The 22,933-nt window shown below is 37.4% G+C and overlaps 1 protein-coding gene across 5 annotated transcripts in view; it reads right to left on the bottom strand.

The window, feature by feature from the left end:
- Positions 1-22,933, bottom strand: part of KDM6A (lysine demethylase 6A) — a 192,874-nt gene that overhangs the window by 99,593 nt on the left and 70,348 nt on the right. For all 5 annotated transcript variants that reach the window (XM_055393513.2, XM_055393512.2, XM_055393514.2 and 2 more), the window contains exons 4-5: positions 14,011-14,060; positions 2,168-2,226 (exon numbers count right to left, since the gene is read on the bottom strand). In XM_055393513.2, the coding sequence (XP_055249488.1) occupies positions 2,168-2,226; positions 14,011-14,060 (109 nt within the window). The remainder of the gene's footprint in view (positions 1-2,167; positions 2,227-14,010; positions 14,061-22,933) is intronic.

Genomic DNA, 22,933 nt, shown 5'->3' with positions numbered 1-22,933 from the left:
GTGATCTACAGAGAGTTTACAAGTTATCACAGATAGGTTAAAACTAACTCGTGTGAGGTATACCTGTCCATTTCTAAAAGTGTAGCATTCCTTGCCTTGAGTTTCACCTATTTCTGGCTGGCCATAAAGATTGTACAAATGCACCCAGAAGAACAACTATAAATAGTGATTAAAAATAACGACCTATCAATCTTCAAACTGCGGACAGACTACAATAGACAAAATAATTAGAGTGGGAAATCTTAGCATAACCTTGCTTCTGCAACCAATTACATAATACTTAGTTACACACACACACACATTTCTTGTTTTCTTCATCTATAAAATTAAGGGAAAAAAACTAATTAATCTCTAAGGCCACTTCTGGTTCAAAAGTTTTCTATAAATAGGATCTTCAAGAACCTAAGAGATTTTAAAACACCCCTAATCTATTCTTGATGATACATGATACACTGCATACAGAGTTGCTGCTAAGTCACTTCAGTCGTGTCCGACTCTGTGTGACCCCATAGACGGAAGCCCACCAGGCTCCCCCGTCCCTGGGATTCTCCAGGCAAGAACACTGGAGTGGGTTGCCATTTCCTTCTCCAATGTGTGAAAGTGGAAAGTGAAAAGTGAAAGTGAAATCGCTCAGTCGTGTCCGACCCATAGCGACCCCACGGATTGCAGCCTACCAGGCTCCTCCATCCATGGGATTTTCTAGGCAAGAGTACTGGAGTGGCTTGCCATTGCCTTCTCCACGCATACAGAGTTAGGAGGCTTAAATTTTAGATTGTTCTACAACAATGTATAATTTAAAAGAAAAATATTACAAAACTTCTTTATAAATACCAATTATAGCTTTGTTAAGTTTACCATGAAAATGAATGATCTGAATGATAATACTCTATTCACACAGGTGTTCTCTAAAAATGCCGTGTTTCCATTGATGATCAAAAACCAACAGGACCAAAACCAAGGAGGAAAGAAAAGGCATCTGGGAAAAGTCATTCATATCTAAAGTTTCCTCTTTAGAGCAATCATATCGCATCATTGCCAATGCATATTTAAAAGCTCTGTATAAATATCCACGGTGCCCATCAGGTATATGACAGGGCTATAACCTTTGGTAAAAACATTCCTCTGGACTTTCTCAGCACTCACTCAAGCTTAAAATTATGGAGACTAGAAAGGACTCTGACAAAGTTCAATACATTTCAAAAAAAAAAAAAAAAACTACATAGGGCTTTACAGTTTACAAAACGTACATTATCTCATTTGATCATCAAAACTCTATTAGAGTAGAAAAGGCAATTAACTACAATGTACCTAAAACACACACACACGAGCAAACAGATCAAACTAAAAGTGCTAAGAACAGAATACCAATCTGTCAACTATGTTCTTTCCACTAGAGAATGCTACTGTCTTGTCTGGTAAACAAAAACAACAAGGGGGCAAAGGCCATAGTAACAGGGTCCTATATACTTTACCGTTTATAAAATCTTACATATTTCTATCATATTTAATGTCTGACTCTGAAGGTGGTACCATTATTACTATTTTACTGAAGAGAGAATTCAGAGTTTAAAATCCAGTCCCTAGCTACTAGAAATTGGAAAGTACTAGTGTGTGTGCATGTGCGTGTGTGTTTTGGTGAAGGAGGAAGGGAAGGAGCAGTCAGTATGTCTAAAAGTCTGAAAGGCAAATACTGGTCATCATATATCACTTACCCACAAACCTTGAGAACAGAAAGCACAGTCATTCCCCGGTTCAAATAACCTGGGAACCACCAGGTATAATAAGTAACAGAAATTCCAAAAGCTTTCTAATCTAAGTCTTCTTTATACCAGATTCTTTTAGGAACATATACATTTTTAATAATCTATGGTACACCTGGGGCGAATTCATGTCAATGTATGGCAAAACCAACCAATATTGTAAAATAAAAAAAAAATAAATTAAATAAAAAAAAATAAAAATAATCTAAGGTGGGTCAATATCTCTAAAGGAACAAAGTAATAATTTCAAGAGATTATTGGAAAATGTAGGCTTATTGATATTAAAATATTTTGTATTTATTATACATACATACACACACAAACAGAAAAATGCACACAAACAGAAAAATGCAAACAAAAGCTACATACTGGAAACAACTGGAGTTACTAGTTTTAAATCAACTTACCACTGAAATGCATTGTAATGGAAGTAGACCAAACCAAGACCATATAAAAAGGCAGCATTCTGAAAAGAAAGGGAAAGAAGAGACTTTTAAAAAAAGCATTTATGTCTAATACATACGTTATTATTATAAAATACAGTATCCACTATATTTCAAGTTTTTAACATTCTATCCTGCATTACAATATATCTTTAAAACATCAAAATAGCTTAAGAGTCAACAGATGGCACAGAATCCAATCAACTTGGACAGATCCTGTGGTTTCTTTTCAAACTTGTCCTGAAGAAAAAAAATCTGTCAGCAACACATAGATGGCCAATGTACATATGAAAAGATGCTCAACATCACTAATTATTAGAGAAATGCAAATCAAAACTACAATTAGGTATCACCTCACACCAGCCAGAATGCTGCTGCTGCTAAGTTGCTTCAGTCGTGGCCGACTCTGTGCGACCCCATAGACGGCAGCCCAACAGGTCCCCCGTCCCTGGGAATCTCCAGGCAAGATCACTGGAGTGGGTTGCCATTTCCTTCTCCAATGCGTGAAAGTGAAGTTGCTCAGTTGTGCCCGACTAACTCTTCGAGACCCCATGGACTGTAGCCTACCAGGTTCCTCCGTCCATGGGATTTTCCAGGCAAGAGTACTGGAGTGGGCCAGTCAGAATGGCCATCATTAAAAAGTCTATAAATAACAAATGCTGGGGAGGGGGTGGAGAGATGGGAACCCTCCTACAATTCTGGTGGGAATGCAAGTTGTTGCAGCCACTATGAAAAACAGTATGGACGCCCTCAGGAAACTAAAAGCAGGATTACCATATGATCCTGCAATCCCACTCCTGAGCATACGTATCTGGACAAAACTGTAATTCAAAAAGATACGTGCACCCCTATGTTCACAGGAGCACTACTCACAATAGCCAAGAGAGGGAAACAACCTAAATGGTCATGGACAGATGAGTGGATAAAGAAGATGCAGTATATATATACAATGGAATACTACTTAACCATAAAAATAATTTCATTTGTAGCAATATGAATGCAACTAGAGATGATCATACTAAGTGAAGTCAAGTCAGAATGACAAAGACCATTAAATCACTTATAATGTGGAACCTAAAACATGACACAAATGAACCTATGATGCAGAAACAGATTCACAGAAACAGAGAACAGACTTGTGATCGCCAACAGCAGGGGTAGATGGACTGGAAGTGTGGGGTTAGTAGATACAAACGATTACATCCAGAATGGATGGACAATAAGATCCTACTGTATAGCACAGGAACTACATTCAACCATATTCAAAGTCCTGGGATAAATCATAATAGGAGATATTAAAAAGAATGTATATATATATGTACAACTGAGTCACTTTGCTATACTGGAAGAATTAACATTGTAATTCAAGTATACTTCAATTAAAAAAAAAAATCTGTCAGCAGAATTCCATAGGTAAAACTAAAAGAAAAACCTATTTTTCAGGAATAAGAAAATGCTTGAACTATGCTATCTTATTCTCTCTTGCTTGTATCTCTGTACTCTTTCTCTGGTTCTTTCTGATTGGATTTAATTTTATGTTCAGTGTTGCCAGGAAGGTAGTTAGAATTCAAAGTAAATTGCACAATATAAACCTATAACCTATAATTTTAGTATTAACAAAAAACCCACATGCTAAAATGACACCTAGTAACCTACATTTGGGGCTATAAACATCAGTGATTCCTTTTGCATGCACTACAAAACAGAGATGCTTATCCAGACTCAGTACAACCTCCGGCCCCCATACAGCAAACTAGCTAGCTACTCTTTTTTCCAAAAAGAGCAAACAGCTGAGTACCTGCTATACGTTATCCAAATTCTATATTCCAAAACTTAAAAAATTTCAAACTCTTACTAAAATATATCTTACTGCATTACTTTAGGTTATATTTCCTCAGAAGTACACCCTGAGACAAAAGGTTTTAGTATAAGTATTTTATTTGAGAAGTTACCCTTAGAAAACACCAGTAATGTATTTGGAGAAGTATGGCAGGGAAGGAAGCAAGCTAATGAAGGGTGTAGTATGGATGACTATGGGCTTCCCAGGTGGCTCAGTGGTAAAGAATCCGCCTGCCAATGCAGGAGACATGGGTTTGATCCCTGGGTCAGCAAAGTCCCCTGGAGAAGAAAATGGCAACCCACTCTAGTACTCTTGCCTAGAGCATCCCATGGGCAGAGGAGCCTGGCATGCTACAGTCAATGCTATCACAAAAGAGATGGACACCACTTGGTGACTAAACAACAACCACAACATGAATGGCTACGCAGCTGTGGGCAACAGGGACTCAATCCTACTGGGAATTTCTAGGAGACAGTAAAGAGCATTCTCAGAGTCATTTTGTGCTAGGTGTGAGCCAACTATGGTCCTTATCCCACAACTGCTATCATTCAATGACTGCACAAAAGAACCAGTGATATTTAAAGTCCAAAGTATAATAAACACCTGGGTGACTTACTGGTAGTCAGTTATTCTTTTTAATACTAAAATTTGTTCTAGGGTCATATCATATATTTCCTTTGCATTCTATGTACCGTTCTGGAAGCACTGAAAAAGTTTTCTTAAGTATATCTTAAAATGCAATAAATATGGAAATTTAATTTCATTAGATCCTCATTACCCTCAATTCTCTGAATGAGAAAACTACATGCTACAGGGGTATTCACAAAGATCTCAGAACACATCGGATTCAAAAATTCATATTCAAATTTTTAAAATTTAGTTGAAAATGGCTTCAATCAGGATTACTCCTTTACCACCCTACCCTATCGCTGAAATAAAGTGAACTTTTACTAGGTGTCAAGGACAATAAGCCGAACTGATTAAAATGTACTCTCTCCCACACTTTACTGTGTGTGTAGAGGGGGGAGGCACGATATTCAGAATACAAGAGTAGTTAATTCAAAATGTTCTACCCAAGAAAGTCTAGATTTGAAAGACAACTGTCTCCCTAGGTGGGGAAGATGGAGGGGAAGAGACCATGGTTGAATAACAATAGATAGCATCTTTCACCAAATTAGGTAACTGCCCAGAGAAGGCAGTGTGGTATGTGGTGGAAATATGAGTTCATTGAGGAATCTTTCTGCTTTCAGTACATATCCTGCATTCTCTCAACTTTCTCTGTTCATCGTTCATCCTTCCCCCTCTAGGAAAGCTTATTATCACCACCCATGCCACTGTATAAATTCTATCAGTCCTTCTAGATCCACTTAAGATGCCATTTTCCCTATGGAGCTTTGTTGCTTCTCCCACCTCAAGCCAGAGGTAATCTTTACAACCTCTAAATTTTGCCTTAGTACAACGTCCCTAGCATGCGACACGGTACAACAGTAAGAACTTAATTTTATGCAAAATGCCAACATCATTTCTTTTAAAAGGTTTTAATATGCTGGGCAGTGCATTAAAAAGTAGAGACACCACTTTGCCGACAAAGGTGTGTATCCTCAAAGCTGTGGTTTTTCCAGTAGTCATGTATGGATGTGAGAGTTGGACCATCCAGAAGTCTGGGCACCAAAAAACTGATGCTTTTGAATTCTGGTGTTTGACAGTCCCTTGGATTACAAGTAGATCAAATCAATCAACACTAAAGGAAATCAACCCTGAATATTCATTGGAGGAACTGATGCTGAAGTTCCAACACTTTGGCCACCTGATGTGAAGAGCTGACTCACTGGAAAACACCCTGATGTTGGGGGCAGCAGAGGATGAGATGGTTAGATACCATCACCGACATGAATTTGAACAAACTCCGGCAGACAGTTGAGGACAAGGAAGTCTGGAGAGCTACAGTCCATGGGGTCTCAAAGAGTTAGTGACTGAACAACAGCTCTTTGAGGTGGCAGAAATTAAAGAATCAAGATTAAGCAAATTGTTCAGAGACAGTGGCAGACACAGGAACTGAATCTAGGTCTGCCTCCAGAGCTGACTCTTTTAACTACTATATTTTTGTTATTTGTGTATTAACTAACCTGCACCACATCAGACAAAAATGTAATCATCTCTGTATACCCTGTTATCACCTAGCATGCACAGTGCTCTCCACCAAGCAGATGCCCAAAGGTTTAGCAAACTGCATCATCCAGTTCGGTATCAAGTTCAGTTCCCTGGGTGACACGGAATTAGTATGAGGGATAGTCCCTATTAATCAGGAGCTTATAAATCTCAGCAAGAAGGCAAGTCTCATTTTTCCATAATAGAAGACAATGTAATTTGAACATTTACTGAACACCTATTATGAGTCATAACAGAGTTACTGGCACTGGGAAGACAGAAGTGAACAAAACAGACAAAAATTCCTACCATCAATGAATTTATAATCTAAAGACAAATGATTATGAAGCTACATGAATAATGTATTCCAAGCTGTAACCATTTAAGAGTTGATTAAGGATTATATAATAGGGACTAGGAAAAGAGGTAGAACTTGGGTACTGTATCTTAAGGATGGCTAGGAAAGGAGAAGGAAAAACAAGCCACCTCAGCCAGTGGTTCTAATCCACACACTTTTGGAAATAGTGACCTGGGGTTGTGAATGGCTACGTGCCCTGATAAAAATGTATTCCCTCCCAATGTTTACTTTTATCTGAAATGCCAATAGCAGCCCCACTGAGAAACATGGGTCTAGGCAGAAAGATGACCTGAGCAAAGGCACTGATAGGAAAATGAGTTTAAATGTGATGAAGTCATTCTTCAATCTACTGTGAGAAGTTAGGGGAGTAGCTTTCTGAGAAATGTATTATTTATAAAACAAACTCCTGCTTCAGTCCAAATTCTTAGAGGTTATTAGAGCAGCTATATCAGGTATCAGCAAACTATGGCACATGGGCCAATCCAGCCAGCCATCGATTTTTGTAAATAAAGTAGTACTGAAACAGAGCTACACCCACTCATTTATTTACTTGCTGTCTATAGCTGCTTCCAGATCCAACAGTAGAGCCAAACAGTTACAACACAGAGACTACCTGGCTTATGAAATCTAAAACAGTTACTCTGCTGCCCTTTACAAAAGAAGTTTATCGACTTCTGACTTAGACTGTATTACAGTACTCATCACAATCCCAAATTAAGAAATTATAACAGTAAGATTACAATTCATTTATATTGAAGGCTTTTATACTATGTCTAAAGTTATTCTCAAGGATATGTGGTTCATTAAGTCAGCAGTTGGCAACCTCATATTAGACTATCTTACTGCCAAATTTTCTTAAATCTGTCTATGAAATCCCACAGAGGCCACTGTCATCAATCCCCTTTTTCCTGGCTACTTCCACTGAGAAAAAGTTGGTGACATAAGAGCTCTTGCCAGTGAGATTTCTACCATGGGGTTTCTGAGAAAGCTTTTGCTTTCTCTGCATGAAGAACAGAAAGTTTTTGCTTTCTTCTCCTTCCACCTCCTGTTAATATGTCATGGTCACCAGAGTGAGGAAGGTATTTATTAACAGTCAATCAAACTGGGTACCCTCCAGAGAGTACTACTCTCCAGTAGTACACTTGAATGTATTACAAATACCTGAAACTCCATGAATCTTACATTGTATGGGAGACTCTGAAGCTACAATGATAGCAATCTCACCAGTTAACCAAGCCAAAAAGTAATTCCCCTCTTACCTCTTTTCCTCTTACCTCCTCCCCACCAATAAGCCAAATTCATCCTTTTCACAAAGTTCATTTTACAATCTCAAAGCTTTTGAATCTATCCCCTTCTCCATTTTTACTGCCTTTCTCTAGGTAATTTAGGACTTTGCCTATATCTACTTGGCCTGTTTAAACAGTTTCCTAACTCAGCTCCCAAACCTTAGCCTCCCCTTCCATACCCCGACCCCCCATCCTTTTCAACATACTTTCCTCACCACTGCCAGAGAGCATGCAAAAACTCAAACATTTTTAACTCTTATTTTAAACTCCTCTGAAGATTCCCTGCAACCTAGCCTGACTATAAAGGTCTTCATTTTATGTCTCTTGCTCAACTTCCCAATCTCAGAGACACCACTTCAACTAGGACAAATGACATGCAGACCTATGAATAAAATAAGCTCTTACACATTTCCATGATTTTAAACACATTTGCTTCCTTTGCTGAAAAAGCCAATGCCATCATTCCTTCAACTATTTCTCAATTCGGCAAATTCCTATCCATCACACTCATCACTCATCTCTTCTTTCCACAAGTATCATTATTATCTGACACATTCCCAAGTACAAACAGAGTTAAGCTTTTTGAAACAAGTTTCCAAATGAATACTTATAGGCCCTTTATCTCCTCCATTAGAAATGAGCTTGTAAAAAGGTAGAGATAGAACTCAACTCATCTTTTGATCCCTATGGTGAAGTAACAAGCATATAGAAGTTATTCGGGAAAGGTGTACTGCTGAATAAATCAGTATCTTACAGCCTTAAATAACTTGTTACACATTTTCATCAAAGAATTTAATACTTTGCTCAATCAATTTATACAGAATCGTTTCGTTAATACAGTCCAAACTACCTTTTGGACACCACAGTTTCTAGTTACAATAATATATAGCAAAAGAAATTGTTAAAGCTCATCAATCAGGTCCAAAGTTATAGCAATAGAGCAGAAGTTCTGCTTCCATGAAACTAATACAACACTGTAAATCAACTATACTCCAAAAAAAAAAATTAAAAAAAAAAAAAAGCAAAAGCTCTGCTTGCAAAATCTAGGCACAGTATTGTATAGTGATCATGAAATCAGGCTAGAGCAGCCATCACTCAAGCTACTTGTCACATCACTCTAGCCACTTGGCTTGTCACTACTAACTCACAAGACAAGTTAACTGAGTCATAATTTCATAGGGTTATTTTGAGGAATTAAGATCATACATGTAAAATACTTAAAATAACAACCTGACGCTTGGGATATTTGTGAGAAGTAAAGAAGGCAATGTATCTATCACCACCAACAAAACATATCTAGTACATGGTAATTGCTCAATGGATAGAATATGATACATAAAATTCTCGGTAAGTCTCACATGCTGTAAAAAAAATAATTACACATTAAAGATAAGAAGATTCAAAAACAAAAGAGAGTTGTGGACAAGACTACTCAAATCCCATGCAACATAAGCAGAGGATTTCAGAAGTAGTAACCAGAACCTGGAGACAGCCTGAATCACTCAAGCAAGAAGCTCAGCATGGTGATAGGCTGTCATGGTCGATATTAAAAATGAACAATGAAGTTGCAATGCTGGCAATCGTTTAATTAGAGCAGAGCTGGCAGGTACTGAAATGATCAAAATAGCTATGGATGTGTCTTTCTGAGGAAGAGCCCTGGATAAAGATACTTGTGTTTAATTTTCTTAAAATCTAGACTACAGAACTCCTGCTACCAGGGCAGCAGTCAAGCTGAGAGTTTTTCCCCCTTCCTACTTAAGTTCATACTTACATTCCCCATTATCCAGGAAAAAAATTTAAGTGAAACAACAAGGCTTTCACAGCATACAGACATAATTCCCTTATTTATCAATAATATGAATTAATTTCTATTGTTAATATAGTTTATTTTGCAACAACATTATCTGCAGTCCTATTATCACGATCAGACAAAGTAAGACATCTCTCAGGCTCTCTTGCAGCTGAAGTTTTCAAATTACTACGTTCTCATAAGTGAGATGCGTATGAAGGGATGTGTAAAATCTTATGATTCCCTTCAAAGAAAGGGCTGTTGCACTCTGCTTTCTCTTCTTCTGACCAGGTCCTTGGAATGTAGAACCAGCTCCTAGGCATTAAAGACAACTCAAGAAAGAAAAAATATAGACCAATTTCAATTATGAACAAAGATGCAAAGATGTTACATATTAGCCATCCCAATCCAGATATAACTAACAATAAAAACTTATTGCTAATTTGAATTTACTTCAGAAATGCAAGACTGATTTAAGGAGAAAAAACATAAAATTATCTCAAAGGATACCAGAAAAGTATTTTCATACTAAAGAAAAATGCTGACTTTAAACCAAAAATTTTTGAAGTTAGTTGTCATTAGAGTAAGGATGTTCATTTCCATTCTTAGACTGTTATTTACAAAAAAAAAAAAGACCTTAAAGTAATCATACTTGGAACATTTAAAGTAATGTAAATTACACCTCAAAAGGGCTGGAAAGAAAAATCAGCTATTTTTGTGAAGTTAATTAGTTTATATGGAAAAACAAGCAACAAAGAAAGGATAGTCATGGAAACCCCAAAAACAACAATGGGGAAGGGATGTTGTAGCAGTACCATATACATACTGTGTATGTAATATAAACATGGGCTTCCCTGGTGGCTCAGATGGTAAAGAATCTGCCTGCAATGTGGGAGACCTGGATTCAATTCCTGGGTTGGGAAGATCCCGAGGAGGAGAACATGGCAACTCATTTCAGTATTCTTGCCTGGAGAATCCCCACAGACAGGGGAGCCTAGTAGGCTACAGTCCATTGGGTTGCAAAGAGTCGGACACAACTGAGCAACTAAGCACAGTATAAACATATTGCAAAACCTCTATAAGTAAAATAGTATAGTATTAATTCATGCACAGACTAATGAAATAGACCAGAGAAACTATAAATAGACAAAACTGCATATGAAAATTTACCATACAACTAAGGCAACATTTCAAATTAATAGGGAAAAGATGAATTTTTTTAAACAATATATTGTATTGAGATAATTAACCACAGGAAAAGAATAAACTTAGATGTTCCTCACACTGCAAATTAGGGATAAATCCCAAATGGACCAAGACTTAAATTAAAAACCTAAAACCATTCAAGTACTAAAAGAAAATGTAGGTGAATCTGTCTAACATCTGGAAGTAAGGAAAAAACTATCTTATGATTCAAGATGCAGATGCAATTTAGGAACTACTGAAAAATTTGACTAGACAGAAATAACTTCTGCACAGGCAAAAACAAATACAAAAGCAAATTAAAACAAGTGGAAAACTGCAACTTTTATCACAGATAAAGGATAAATATGCATCATACATAAAATATAGCTATATAAAACAGAGAAAGAAAACAACAGTCCAACTGAAAACCTGGGAAGAGAGATGAACAAGTATTTTAAAGAAAATACGAATACTCTTTAAGCTTCAATTAAAAATTCAATTAAGAAAATGCAAGTTAAAACGACTAGAGACATGATTTCTCATTCACCAGATTTCACAAAAAGTCTGACATAGATTTTCTTAGTTAAGACCAAGGAAAACCCAGAGATCTGAAAAGAGTGGTTCACACAGTGTGTACCACTAAGTTCACAGCAATCCCACTTATACTAAAGAACTACTAACAAAAATACAAAAAGAAACTTGTACTATTTATTGCAGTACTATCTGAACCGAAGCAACTGACTGAATAAACAGTGGAAGAAATCACCATGACATGAGATTAGGCAAAGGTTTCTTAGCTGCAAAACCAAAAGCACAAGCAATGAAAGAAACAGTTGAGAAACTGGATGTCATCACAATTTAAAATTTTTGCACTTCAAACTATACTGTTCAGACAGCGAAAAAATAAGCCACAGATTTTGACAAAATATTTGCAAATTATACCCAATAAAGGCTTGTATCCAGAATGTACAAAGAACTCTTACAACACACTAATTTAAAAAAATGTAAAAATCAGCAAAGGGTTTAAATAGGCATTTCATCAAACAATATATACAAAAAGCTAATGTGGCCATTAAACAATGTTCAACATCAGTCATTAGGAAAAAGCAAATAAAAACTATAATAAGGTACTATTCCCTATCCACTATGAGGGCTACACTCAAAAGCTGGACAATTTCTAGTGTTGATGAGGATATGGAGAAACCAAAACCTTCAAACACTGTCGCTGAGAATGTTAAATGTTACAGCTACTCTAGAAAACAATTCTGGCGGTTTCTCAAAATACATTTACTTTATAACCTGGCAATTCTACTCCTGATTATTTACCAAAGAGAACTAAAACTATATGTCCACACAGAAACTCATATACAGATATTCACAGAAGCAGTATTCCCAATAGTAAAAAATGGAGACAACTAAAAAACTCATCAACTGATGAATAAAAAATATGTGGTATAGTCACACAATGGAGTATTAATAGATAATAAAAAGGAATGAAGTATTAATACATGCTACACAAGGATCAATCTTAAAAATATATGCTTAGTAAAAGAAGTCAGTCACAAAAGACTGCATATTATGATTCCATTCATATGAAAATAACCAGAAAATACAAATACATACAAAGAGAAAGTAGATTAGTGCTTGCTAGGGATTGGGCATGAGGTTTCGTTATGGTGAGATGGACAAGTCCAAAAATAACTTTGGTTATGGCTGTAGAACTCTGGAAATTTATAAAAGTCACTGAATCGCAAAATTAAAGCAGGTGAATTTTGCAGTATTTAATTATACTTTAATAAGCTTTAAAAAGACTAGAAAATATATCTTCAATACATTTTTTTAAATTATCAAAATATACTGTTAAAACCTCTACGTGTCAAAAACAAAGATAAATTAGGCAACATAAAAAAATAAAATCCACCTTAAAATCTGAAATGGCAATTCAGATGAAGAAACCCCACTGATCAGTAAACTTATACTTAAAAGTAAATATGATATGAAAGATTAATCTGTCCAGGCACTGCTTAAACTAAAAAAATAGATTATTTCATTGCTGTGCACAGTTCTTCATTTAGGTATCAGGGGTAGGGGATGGGGGACACATGTACATCTGTGGCTGATTCAACCCACCACACAGTGTAAAATAATTAGCCTCCAATTAAAATAAATAATTTTTTAAAAAATGGTTAGCTTCAGTTGTTCTCAGAGCTCCAATTACAGACAGACTATAGCAATAAAGATTTTCATTTTGCCTTCCCTTTTCAACCTAATACACCCATCTTCTAACTTCTTTTATACCGAAGTACCAACTTAAGAAAACCGAAGAATCATTTTGTTGCCATTTGGTTTTGCTGGCTTTAACTCCCACACTTTGGATCATCTTTGGCCAATAAATTAATTCAGAATAAACTAATTCTTTTAATACAAGGTAATCAAAATCACTGCAGATGGTGACTGCAGCCATGAAATTAAAAGACACTTGCTCCTTGGAAGAAAAGCTATGACTAACCTAGACAGCATATTAAAAAGCAGAGAAACTATTTGCTGACCAAGGTCCGTCTAGTCAAAGCTATGGTTTTTCCAGTAGTCATGTATGGATGTGAGAGTTGGACTATAAAGAAAGCTGAGCACCGAAGAACTGATGCTTTTGAACTGTGGTGCTGGAGAAGACTCTTGAGAGTCCCTTGGACTGCAAGGAGATCCAACCAGTCCATCCTAAAGGAAATCAGTCCTGAATATTCATTAGAAGGACTGATGCTGAAGCTTAAGCTCCAATACTTTGGCCACCTGATGAGAAGAACTGACTCCGTGGAAAAGACCCTGATGCTGGGGAATATTGAGAGTGGGAGGAGAAGGGGATGACAGAGGATGAGGTGGTTGGATGGCATCACCGACTCGATGGATATGAGTTTGAGCAAGCTCCAGGAGTTGGTGAAGGACAGGGAAGCCTGGCGTGCTGCAGTCCATGGGGTCAGAGTCGGACACGACTGAGCAACTGAACTGAATTATGTAGGACAGAACAAATCAAGAACACTCATTTTTCTTTTTCCAATCCCTTTCCCCTAGAATAGTTTCAATTAACAAAACAAACCAAAAAGCAAGAGCACAATTTGTTTTGAGCAGTGATCTGCCAGAGAAGAGAAGGGGAGGGAAGAGAAGGTGAGGGAAGAGAAGGGTAGGGGCATGCAAATGTGCACTAACCTTCCAGTAGTCAGATTGTAAACTGTAGTACCTCTGGTATGCAGATAATGCTGAAAGAGAGAAAATAAGCATGAGTCACAAGTCTGTCCTATTTCAAAATCAATTAATACAAGTTTCAAGAAACATTACAACAAAACTCCCACCATACCCACCTTCGAGCAGACATTGATATTTAAAATCAAACAATTTCGAACTCTGGGGCATCCCTACTCATAGTCAGATAAGGTAACAAATGTCAAATATATAGGAGTTCAAGGAAGTAAAACCATGGTCATGTTTCCAGAACCCAGCCAACCTCTTGAATTAACCTGACCTTCCTCAGAGACCAAATTGATAAATGGATTAATATTCTAGAATGTGATGGGTCATTTGTTCTAACAAGTGATCTCATTTCCAAAACTGACTTAAGAGCTCAAATACCTCAAAGAGCAAAGGAACTACAGTTGACTACTGAACAACACAGAAGATAAGGGGCACTGACCTCTGCACAGTAGAAAAGCTTCGTATAACTTATAGTCGACCCTCTGTATTTGCAGCTCTGTATCCTTCGATTTAACCAACCACAGACCACGTAGTACCTGTAGTATTTACTACTGAAAAAATTTCATGTGTAAGTGGACCTGTGAAGTTCAAACCCCTGTTGTTCAAGGGTCGACTGTATTCCTTTTGTGCCGTTTCCTTTCATATTATCAACAAAAAACCCAGTCCATAATTACCTTACTCTAAACTCCAACTCAATTCCAAAATAGGGCATCTCATACCCCTAAATCCATCTCAAGGTGTAACACGCCCTGGAAACAATTACAGTACAGTTGTCCTTTGGAAGCTGCAGTGAATTAATCCCAGGACCACCAAAGATACCAAAATCCACTGTGATCAAATCCCACAGTTGGCCCTGCATGTGCAGACTCCACATCCACAGATGATAAACACAGTAGTACATATATGTAGTGAAAAAAACTCTCATGTAAGTGGACTTACGCAGCTCAAACCCATGCTGTTGAATGGTCAACTGTAGCCCTTATCAATCCAAAAACTCAGTGTGAAGTGAAAGTTGCTCAGTCGTGTCTGACCCTTTGTGACTCCATGCTATACAGTCCATGGAATTCTCCAGGCCAGAATACTGGAGTGGGTAGCCGTTCCCTTCTCCAGGAGACCTTCTCAACCCCAGGGATCGAACCCAGGTCTCCTGTGTTGCAGGCAGATTTTTTACCAGCTGAGCCACCAGGGAAGACCAGTGAGGAGGAGGTAAAGTTATACATGCACATTAGAATTGGGAGACAGACCTTTTTATAAAAAACTCATAAGCAGTAAGTCATGGAGATGTAATGTACAGCAAGATGACTATAATTAATAATATTATACTGCATATTTGTAGCTACTCAGAGTGAATCTTAAAAGCTTTCATCACAAGGGGAGAAAATTGTAAATGTATATGGTGACAGATGCTAACAAGACTTCCTATGATCATTCCACAGTATATGCAAATATCAAATCATCATGTTATACACCTGAAACTCAGTTATATATTAATTATACCTCAATCTTCAAAAAGAACATATTTTCAAATAAAATTTTCAACAAGTGTAATAATTTTTTGTGTGTGTACTGGGGGTGGGGGGGAGGAGGAGTAGGAGTTTGGAACAGAGAAAGGTTTATTGCAGGGTCAAGTAAGGAGAACAGGGCAGTTCATGCTCAAAAGACCTGAACTCCCTGCCTTTTCTTGTTGTTGTATTTTCTTTTTTAATTGGAGGATAATTGCTTTACAATAGTTTCTGCTATGTAACAATATGAACCAGCTGTAAGTATACATATATCACTCCCTACCATCTTGAGCCTCCCTCCTACCCGCCCCCCACATCCCTCTTAGGTCACCAAAAAGTAAATAAGATTTCCAACAAGTGTAATAAAATTCTAAACTGATAAAAGTGCGGTGGGTGGTAACTAATATTATCTAAAATCCCAGGTATAATGTTTTCATACTGTTTATCAATAAGCTGCCAAAATGAATACCATATAGAGAACTTTCTGAATATGTACCAATTAGAGAAGCATCACCCCAAATCATCATCATATATTTGAACAGATAACTTATTTGAATAATGTTCATCTTTTTTGCACAAAGATGATGCCAACCAACCACTGAAAGGACATTTAGATTGTAATTTTTCCAGCTTTGAGGAAGAGTTGATTTCAAGCCATCTTCTGTTTTCTAGTTCTTCATACAGGAGTGTAGGTAGCTCATAAAGATCAATGATTAACTGTTTTCTAAAAAGAAAAGCAAACCAACTTATCAGGCTAGGTAGAGGAGTCAAACAAGGCTTGACTGATTTTATAGAGAACAGTCATGGAAAAGGTGTTTTCTCTACTAGATGTGAACAAGGAAGCATGTGTCACCAACTGCCACCACAAGGGAAACTGGTCTTAAAGTGAAGCCCATAGAGGATAGCAGTAAGATGGAAAGTACCTGGGTGCTTCCAGACTTTGAACTATGTCCAGTGCACAACTTGCCTATGAACTTTCAACTTCACATGTGAGGGAATAAATCTCCCGATTGTTTAAGCTAGAATCAAGTCTTCAATATTTTTGCCTAAAAACATTCTAACCAAGAGAATTCAAGGTCTCTGACAATTTTGTGCAGTCACCGTACCAAACCTAGACTGCCCCTTTAATGGGAGTTTCAACAAACTTGGAGAATATGTTTCCAATAATCTGAGTAACAATATATATTACATGATTTCATAAAATACCCATTTTTTAGAATTTGAAGAGCCCTTACAGAAACAGTACGATGTCCTCCAAAGTAACTAAAAGTGAAGTATAAGAAGTCCCTGTGATTACCAATTGGGAGATGATGAACTGAAAAATAAATACAAGCCCTCAAGTTCAAAGTAACAAAAGTAAATGCTCCAAACTGCAAGTACAGATTTATAAATAAGACACTTCTTCAATCAACATTTTGTTATCTTTCCATTCACTTCAACCATTATGGGGGGGTGGGGGTGGTGTGTCTGTGTGTTTTCAACCATTGTGGGGTGGGGTGGGGTGTGTCTGTGTGGTATGTATAAATGCTATGTTCAGTTGCTCAGTCATGTCCGACTCTATGTGACCCACAGCACCCCAGGCTACTCTGTCCATGCAATTTTCCTGGCAAGAGTACTGAAGTGGGTTGTCATTTCCTCCTCCAGGGGATCTTGGCAGGTGGATTCTTTACCACTAGTGCTACCTGGGAAGCCCCCTCAACAATTATACATCGCTCCAGTAGGCCTAGGATCCTATTTTAAGAAAGATTTTAACATATTAATAAACATGTTTCCTAATCCAAACAAATCATTAAGACTTTACAAGCACCCATCACCAGTCTCTCTAGTGAAATTCTTTTAACCAGAGCACAATCCTTATTTCTAAGCTTTAAGTCAGCTACGTATCATGAAAATAAATTCCTGCTACACTATAATTAATTTTCCTGAACTCCTTAATAGAAAATGAGGGAAATTATTTATTTGAACATCCTTATATTGCTTAAAAACCAGTCTCAGGATTGTAGCATATGTCTAACAGTTTTTCCTTCCCCAAACCACCTAATCTTCACTTTGTGATTCTAAGTTATTTATTGGCTTAAGAAGTCCTCGTTCATGCCACTAGGAAATCTTTTTAACAGTACTTTAGGCAAGACTGCCATTTTCTTCTGCTACTTAACCAAGAATGGTGTCCTCAAACATATTAATTTCAACTCTCTATCAACCAATTTCCAAAGCTCAGATCTTTGTAATCCTCAAAACAACTTAACGGTTCTGCAATCTTTCACGTTCTCTTTGATTTTGTCCTTTACTTCATAAAAACAGGAGGAAGAGTGGAATCAAACAAGGAAATTGTCAAGGATAAAAGAATCACCTACACAGTTGGAAGAGGTGCTACACACAGTCACCTGCCCTTTAACTTCACAATTGTGCTGTGCTATTTTTATGTATGAAAATAATAAAATTAAACAGTAACAGTAATACTCCGTAGTGTTAAGAAAAATACTCAACGGTGGCAAGAATTCAAGAAAATAAGCAGTTTTATTACTCTACTGGTACTATAAGTATAAACTGACAAAAATTTTTGTAGCATAATTTAGCACTATCCATTAAAACTCTGTGTGTGTGTGTGTGTGTGTATACATGCTTTCACTCAGTAAAATTTACCACTTCAAGCTATCCTTCTAAGAATATAAACACAGATCTGTGCAAAAAGTTAGTTACAAGGACAGACAATACAATGATATATAGTCTACATGTTTAATAGGGAACTGTTCTACCTATATGATAGAACACTATGCAGGGAACTGAAATGTAAATTACAAAGCATGTTTTTGAGACAGAGATTAACCTGATACACTATGCTAAAGTTGCAGCATTTAGTTCAACTTTAAATACTGAAAGCTTACTGTTAAATAGAAAAGCCTCTAAAGATTTATATCAAAAAATTTTTTTAGGACTTCCCTGGTGGTCCAGGGGTTGGAAGTCCAGCTGCCAACCCAAAGGACAGGAGTTTTATCCCTGGTCCAGGAGGATTCCATATGCTGCAGAGCAACTAAGCTTGTGCCTCACAACTATTGAGCCCATGCTCCGCAACAAGAGAAGCCACCACAATGAGAAGCCTGTGCACTGCAATTAGACAAAGCCTGTGTGCAGCAACGATGACCCAGTGCAGTCAAAAAAAAAAAAAGTTTTTTTAATTTCTTTTTTAAAAAGATTTGCCTTGGCAGTTCTCTGGCAACCCAATGCTGAGGACTCCATGCTTCCATTGCAGGGGGCATAGGTTCGACTGCTGGTTGGTTAACTAAGACCCCACATGCAACAGGGCATGGCCAAAAAAAAAAAAAAGATTTGCCTCTAAATGATAAAATATAAGTGAGCCATTAAGGCATTCCTATAATATTTCTTAACTATTCTTAGGTAGCTTGCACCAAGCTAGATGCAGTGAAATACAAGTAACAAAATACATGGTTCCTGCTCTCAAGCTGTTTACTTTTTATGGTTGTATGTATTCTGATGCTTTTCTGTAAACAATGAATATATTATTTGCGTAAATGTTAAAAAAAAGTGTACTTCTTGTGTTAAACTTAGAAGATGGTCAAGATTATCAAACGAGGGTCACCAGAAAGGCCAACAGGAATTGGTAGGAAAAAAAGCCATTTTAGGTAAACTTGGGTTCTAATCCTGACCTCACTGCTTCCGAGAAGACTGACATCAAGGAATCTAATTCAAGCTATTTCCTTAATAGTTCACAGGCAGCCCTAAAGTTTGTCAGTAAAAGAGAAAGATGTAACAGAGAACAAAAAGAGAAGTCCAAAGCCATACTGTAACTCATTTGGAATTAAAGAAAGATCTAGAGAAATAGAGCTGAGAGTAAAGAGGGTCAAGATAAAAATGTAGTAGGTGACAGAGACGTTCTCGTGCTTGGAAATATTATGGCTCTGCGTTAAGACTGTCAAAACAAGAGAAAGAGGGTGTACCTGATGACAAATTCACACAGTACAGGAATGAAAAGAAACAACAATGTAGGTTAAGAATGACAGCTTTGCCTGAAAAAACAGGAGTCTTCTTCAGAGTAAGATGCAAAAGAAATGCAAGAAGATCTAAAATTCAATCTATACTCATATTAGACTATGCACTAATTGCAGGCAGAACTCAGCGTTTCTCTTTTCATCCCTAAGCTAATGTGTAACACTACAGGCAGCAGGTTAGCTGCTCCTGGGTGAGTCTATGGGTATGGAAGGGAAGGGAAAGGAAAGAAGTACAAACAAATCTCTCAGTTGAACTGACTGTAATCTTTAGGCCTAAATAAGCTATGATTGCCTGAGATTATTATTATTAGGTCAACAGATTTTTATTTTTTATATCTGAGGCTGAACTAAAAAGCTGTATTCACACCCTGGGATAAAAGAGACCTCAGAAAGTTTATACTATTTCACTGTTTATAAGTGACTGATGCACCGAACTCTCTAGCACCTTTCTGCCTTCTCAAATCTATGACTGCCTTAAACACACCTTCTCCTGTATATAGCATTAATACATGTTAACATTTGAAAAACTATTTGAATAGCATCCAACACAACAGACCTTTGTCCCGAAGATTAGAGAAAAGCAAACAGGAAGCTGGAAAAGCAAAGAAACAAATCTGCCATCCTTTTACTCCCTTATCAGCATCTTTACTGAGGTTTCAAGTCAAATTAATACATCTAGTGAAATCTCAGATTTACTACTTCTTCATTATTAAAGTAATATACTCTTTGAGATCTTTAACACTGCACATTTGGTTTACTACAAGAAACATCAAGTAGCTGTCTTATTTGTAGTCCTTCTATCTAGTCCTTTAAGTCCTCTCTAGTTCTTGAAATTACTACAACTTTTGCTTGTTGCCTAGATATGGTGTTCTGATAACCTGGCTTATGGTCACTAATTTTCTTCCTTGGGTTATTTCTCAATTGTATTTTCTAATTCTAAGCCATAAATGTGTGTGTGTGAAGTCACTTCAGTCGTGCGTGTGTGTGAAGTCGCTTCAGTCATGTCCGACTCTCTGCAACCCCATGGACTGCAGCCCGCCAGGGTCCCCTGTCCACAGGATTCTCCAGGCAAGAATACTGGAGTTGGTTGCCATGCCCTCCTCCAGGGGATCTTCCTGACCCAGGGATCGAACGCACGTCTCTCATGTCTCCTGCACTGGCAGGCAGGTTCTTTACCACTATGGAGTGTTGTCATTCCACCCAAGAAACACAGAAAGACAGGGAAAAAAATCTGGCCAAACTCCAACTTACCACATAAGCAATTCTTGATGTAACTTGCCATAGCTATTTATAATTGGGCTTCCCAGGTGGCACTAATGGTCAAGAACTCGCCTGCCAATGCAGGAGACATAAGAGACATGGGTTCAATCCCTCGGTCAGGAAGATTTTCAGGCTATTTATAATTACTGAGGAACTAAAACAACCAAAACCTATTCTGCCCAAAAGTGATAGACACTGCAACAAATGACCAATTAGTTGAAGGAAAGAAGAAAGAAAGGGAGAAAAATCTATCATTGGGTGCAATTTCAGGGAAACTTTCAGCTCACCACAAACCATGAAGAAACTATTTGCAAAAGTTTCAAGGTTTTTATACTAATATCAGGAATGATTACTATATCTCCTTCAATAAATTTTTTTACTTCTGGAATTTTTACTATCTATACACCAAGTCTCTTGAAATATAATTTCTATGTTTTCATGTTGCTGTGTATTCTGAGGTACTTTACTCCTTGATTTTTAAAGCAATCTATAATAACTATTCTCTCGTAATTTTCCATACATATTCAAATATTTACATATGATTTCTATTAATTAAACTGCTCCTATAATCCATCACATATATCCACAAGAATATATACACCTGTCCTTCAGCCCTGTTCTCTCAGGGGTTCTTTAACCCAAAGAAGAGAAATCATAGTACCATCTACATGGCTTAAGTCTATCTGACAGCCCCATGAGCTGTTTAGTTCAGCTGAGGTTGATGGTTTAGCTATGGGTGTAGGAGTAGAAAGGAAGTATGGTAGAAACTTAAGAACCATTCGAATCCCATTTCAAGGAAGACCTGTTGGCAGTCATGCCTACAAAAAAGAGCTTCTAGCAGTGACTGCTATAAGTTGCAGAAAGCAACCCTGCCTGAGGTCACACTCCTTTCCACGTCCAATATGGAATGGATGGAGTATAAAGGCATGAAGGGACCTCCCTGGTAGTCCAGTGCAGGGAATGCAGGTTCAATCCCTGGTTGGGAAACGAAGATCCCGCCTGCCTTGGGGCAACTAAGTCCATGAGCCACACCAAAAGATCCTATGTGCTGCAACTAAACTAAGACCCCCAATGCAGCCTAGATAGATAGATCGACCAACAAGACAGATAGATGAAAAAGGCCTGGTCATCATGACCCAACTTGTGATAGCTTTCTGAAAGACCATTCTAGCTCCAGAGGTCTCCATGGAGTTGGCCAAGGCTGTAACAGTTTAACTTCTCCCTCTGTCCAATTCTGGTTCCATTTCCCACCTTCCACATAAGTGTTGATCCTAAAGATATTTCTTTCTAAACATCTTGTAAGCTAAACTCACTTCAGAGGAATCCAACCAACATGAGGCTAAGTGCAATGAGCCTCCAGCCTCCATTTTCCCACAATTCTCTAACCAATGACTTTTTTAGGATAAATTCCTAGAAACCAAATGACCAAATCAAGTGACAGAAATTTTTATTTCTTCATAAATACTACCAACTACAAGGGTTAAAAAAGGGCCTGTTTTCTATCTACTCCAAATTCCTCTGAAATGACAGAAAAGATAATTTTCAATGAATAAATTCATAACAGAAATGATAACCAAAGTATACTATATACAGATCAGAAATGTTTAGAAATTCATCCTATCTTATCTAAAAGGAAGCAGATGAGATCAGAATAAGGGCAGAAAAACCACAGTACAAAATATTCACAAAACAGATTCTACCATTTTCTACTCAAAAAGTAGAAGCAGTTTTTCATAAGGAACCCCAAACTCAGAAAACTTCACATACAAGAGAACTCAGAACAGTATATAAGGAACTGTTCCTCAGAATAAACAGGGCGAGTAAATCTCCCACATAAACACATCTGAGCGGTTTGCTCACATGCTCACTGAGTGGTTTGTGTTTATTCCCCAATAAGTTATGGTTTATAATCTGTTCTCTAAACATTTAGCTGGAGCTGGGGAGGTTCTCATCTTGCAATGCTTTCAATGAAAAAAGGAGGAAGTAGCCTTTAGGTAACAAATGACTCCATAAATTTGTGGAGATGGTGACGGTATGTCTAAGTGGTTACTAGAGAATGGCTCTAGTCTGGGACTTACAGGAAGACAGTGAAGAGAATGGATAGAAAGAATT

Source organism: Moschus berezovskii, chromosome X (assembly GCF_049115385.1).
Source record: "Moschus berezovskii isolate FMDL1 chromosome X, NW_MosBer_1.0, whole genome shotgun sequence".
NCBI lineage: Eukaryota > Metazoa > Chordata > Mammalia > Artiodactyla > Moschidae > Moschus > Moschus berezovskii.
The sequence above is the reverse complement of the archived record's forward strand: the minus strand, read 5'-3'. Positions and strand labels throughout refer to the sequence as shown.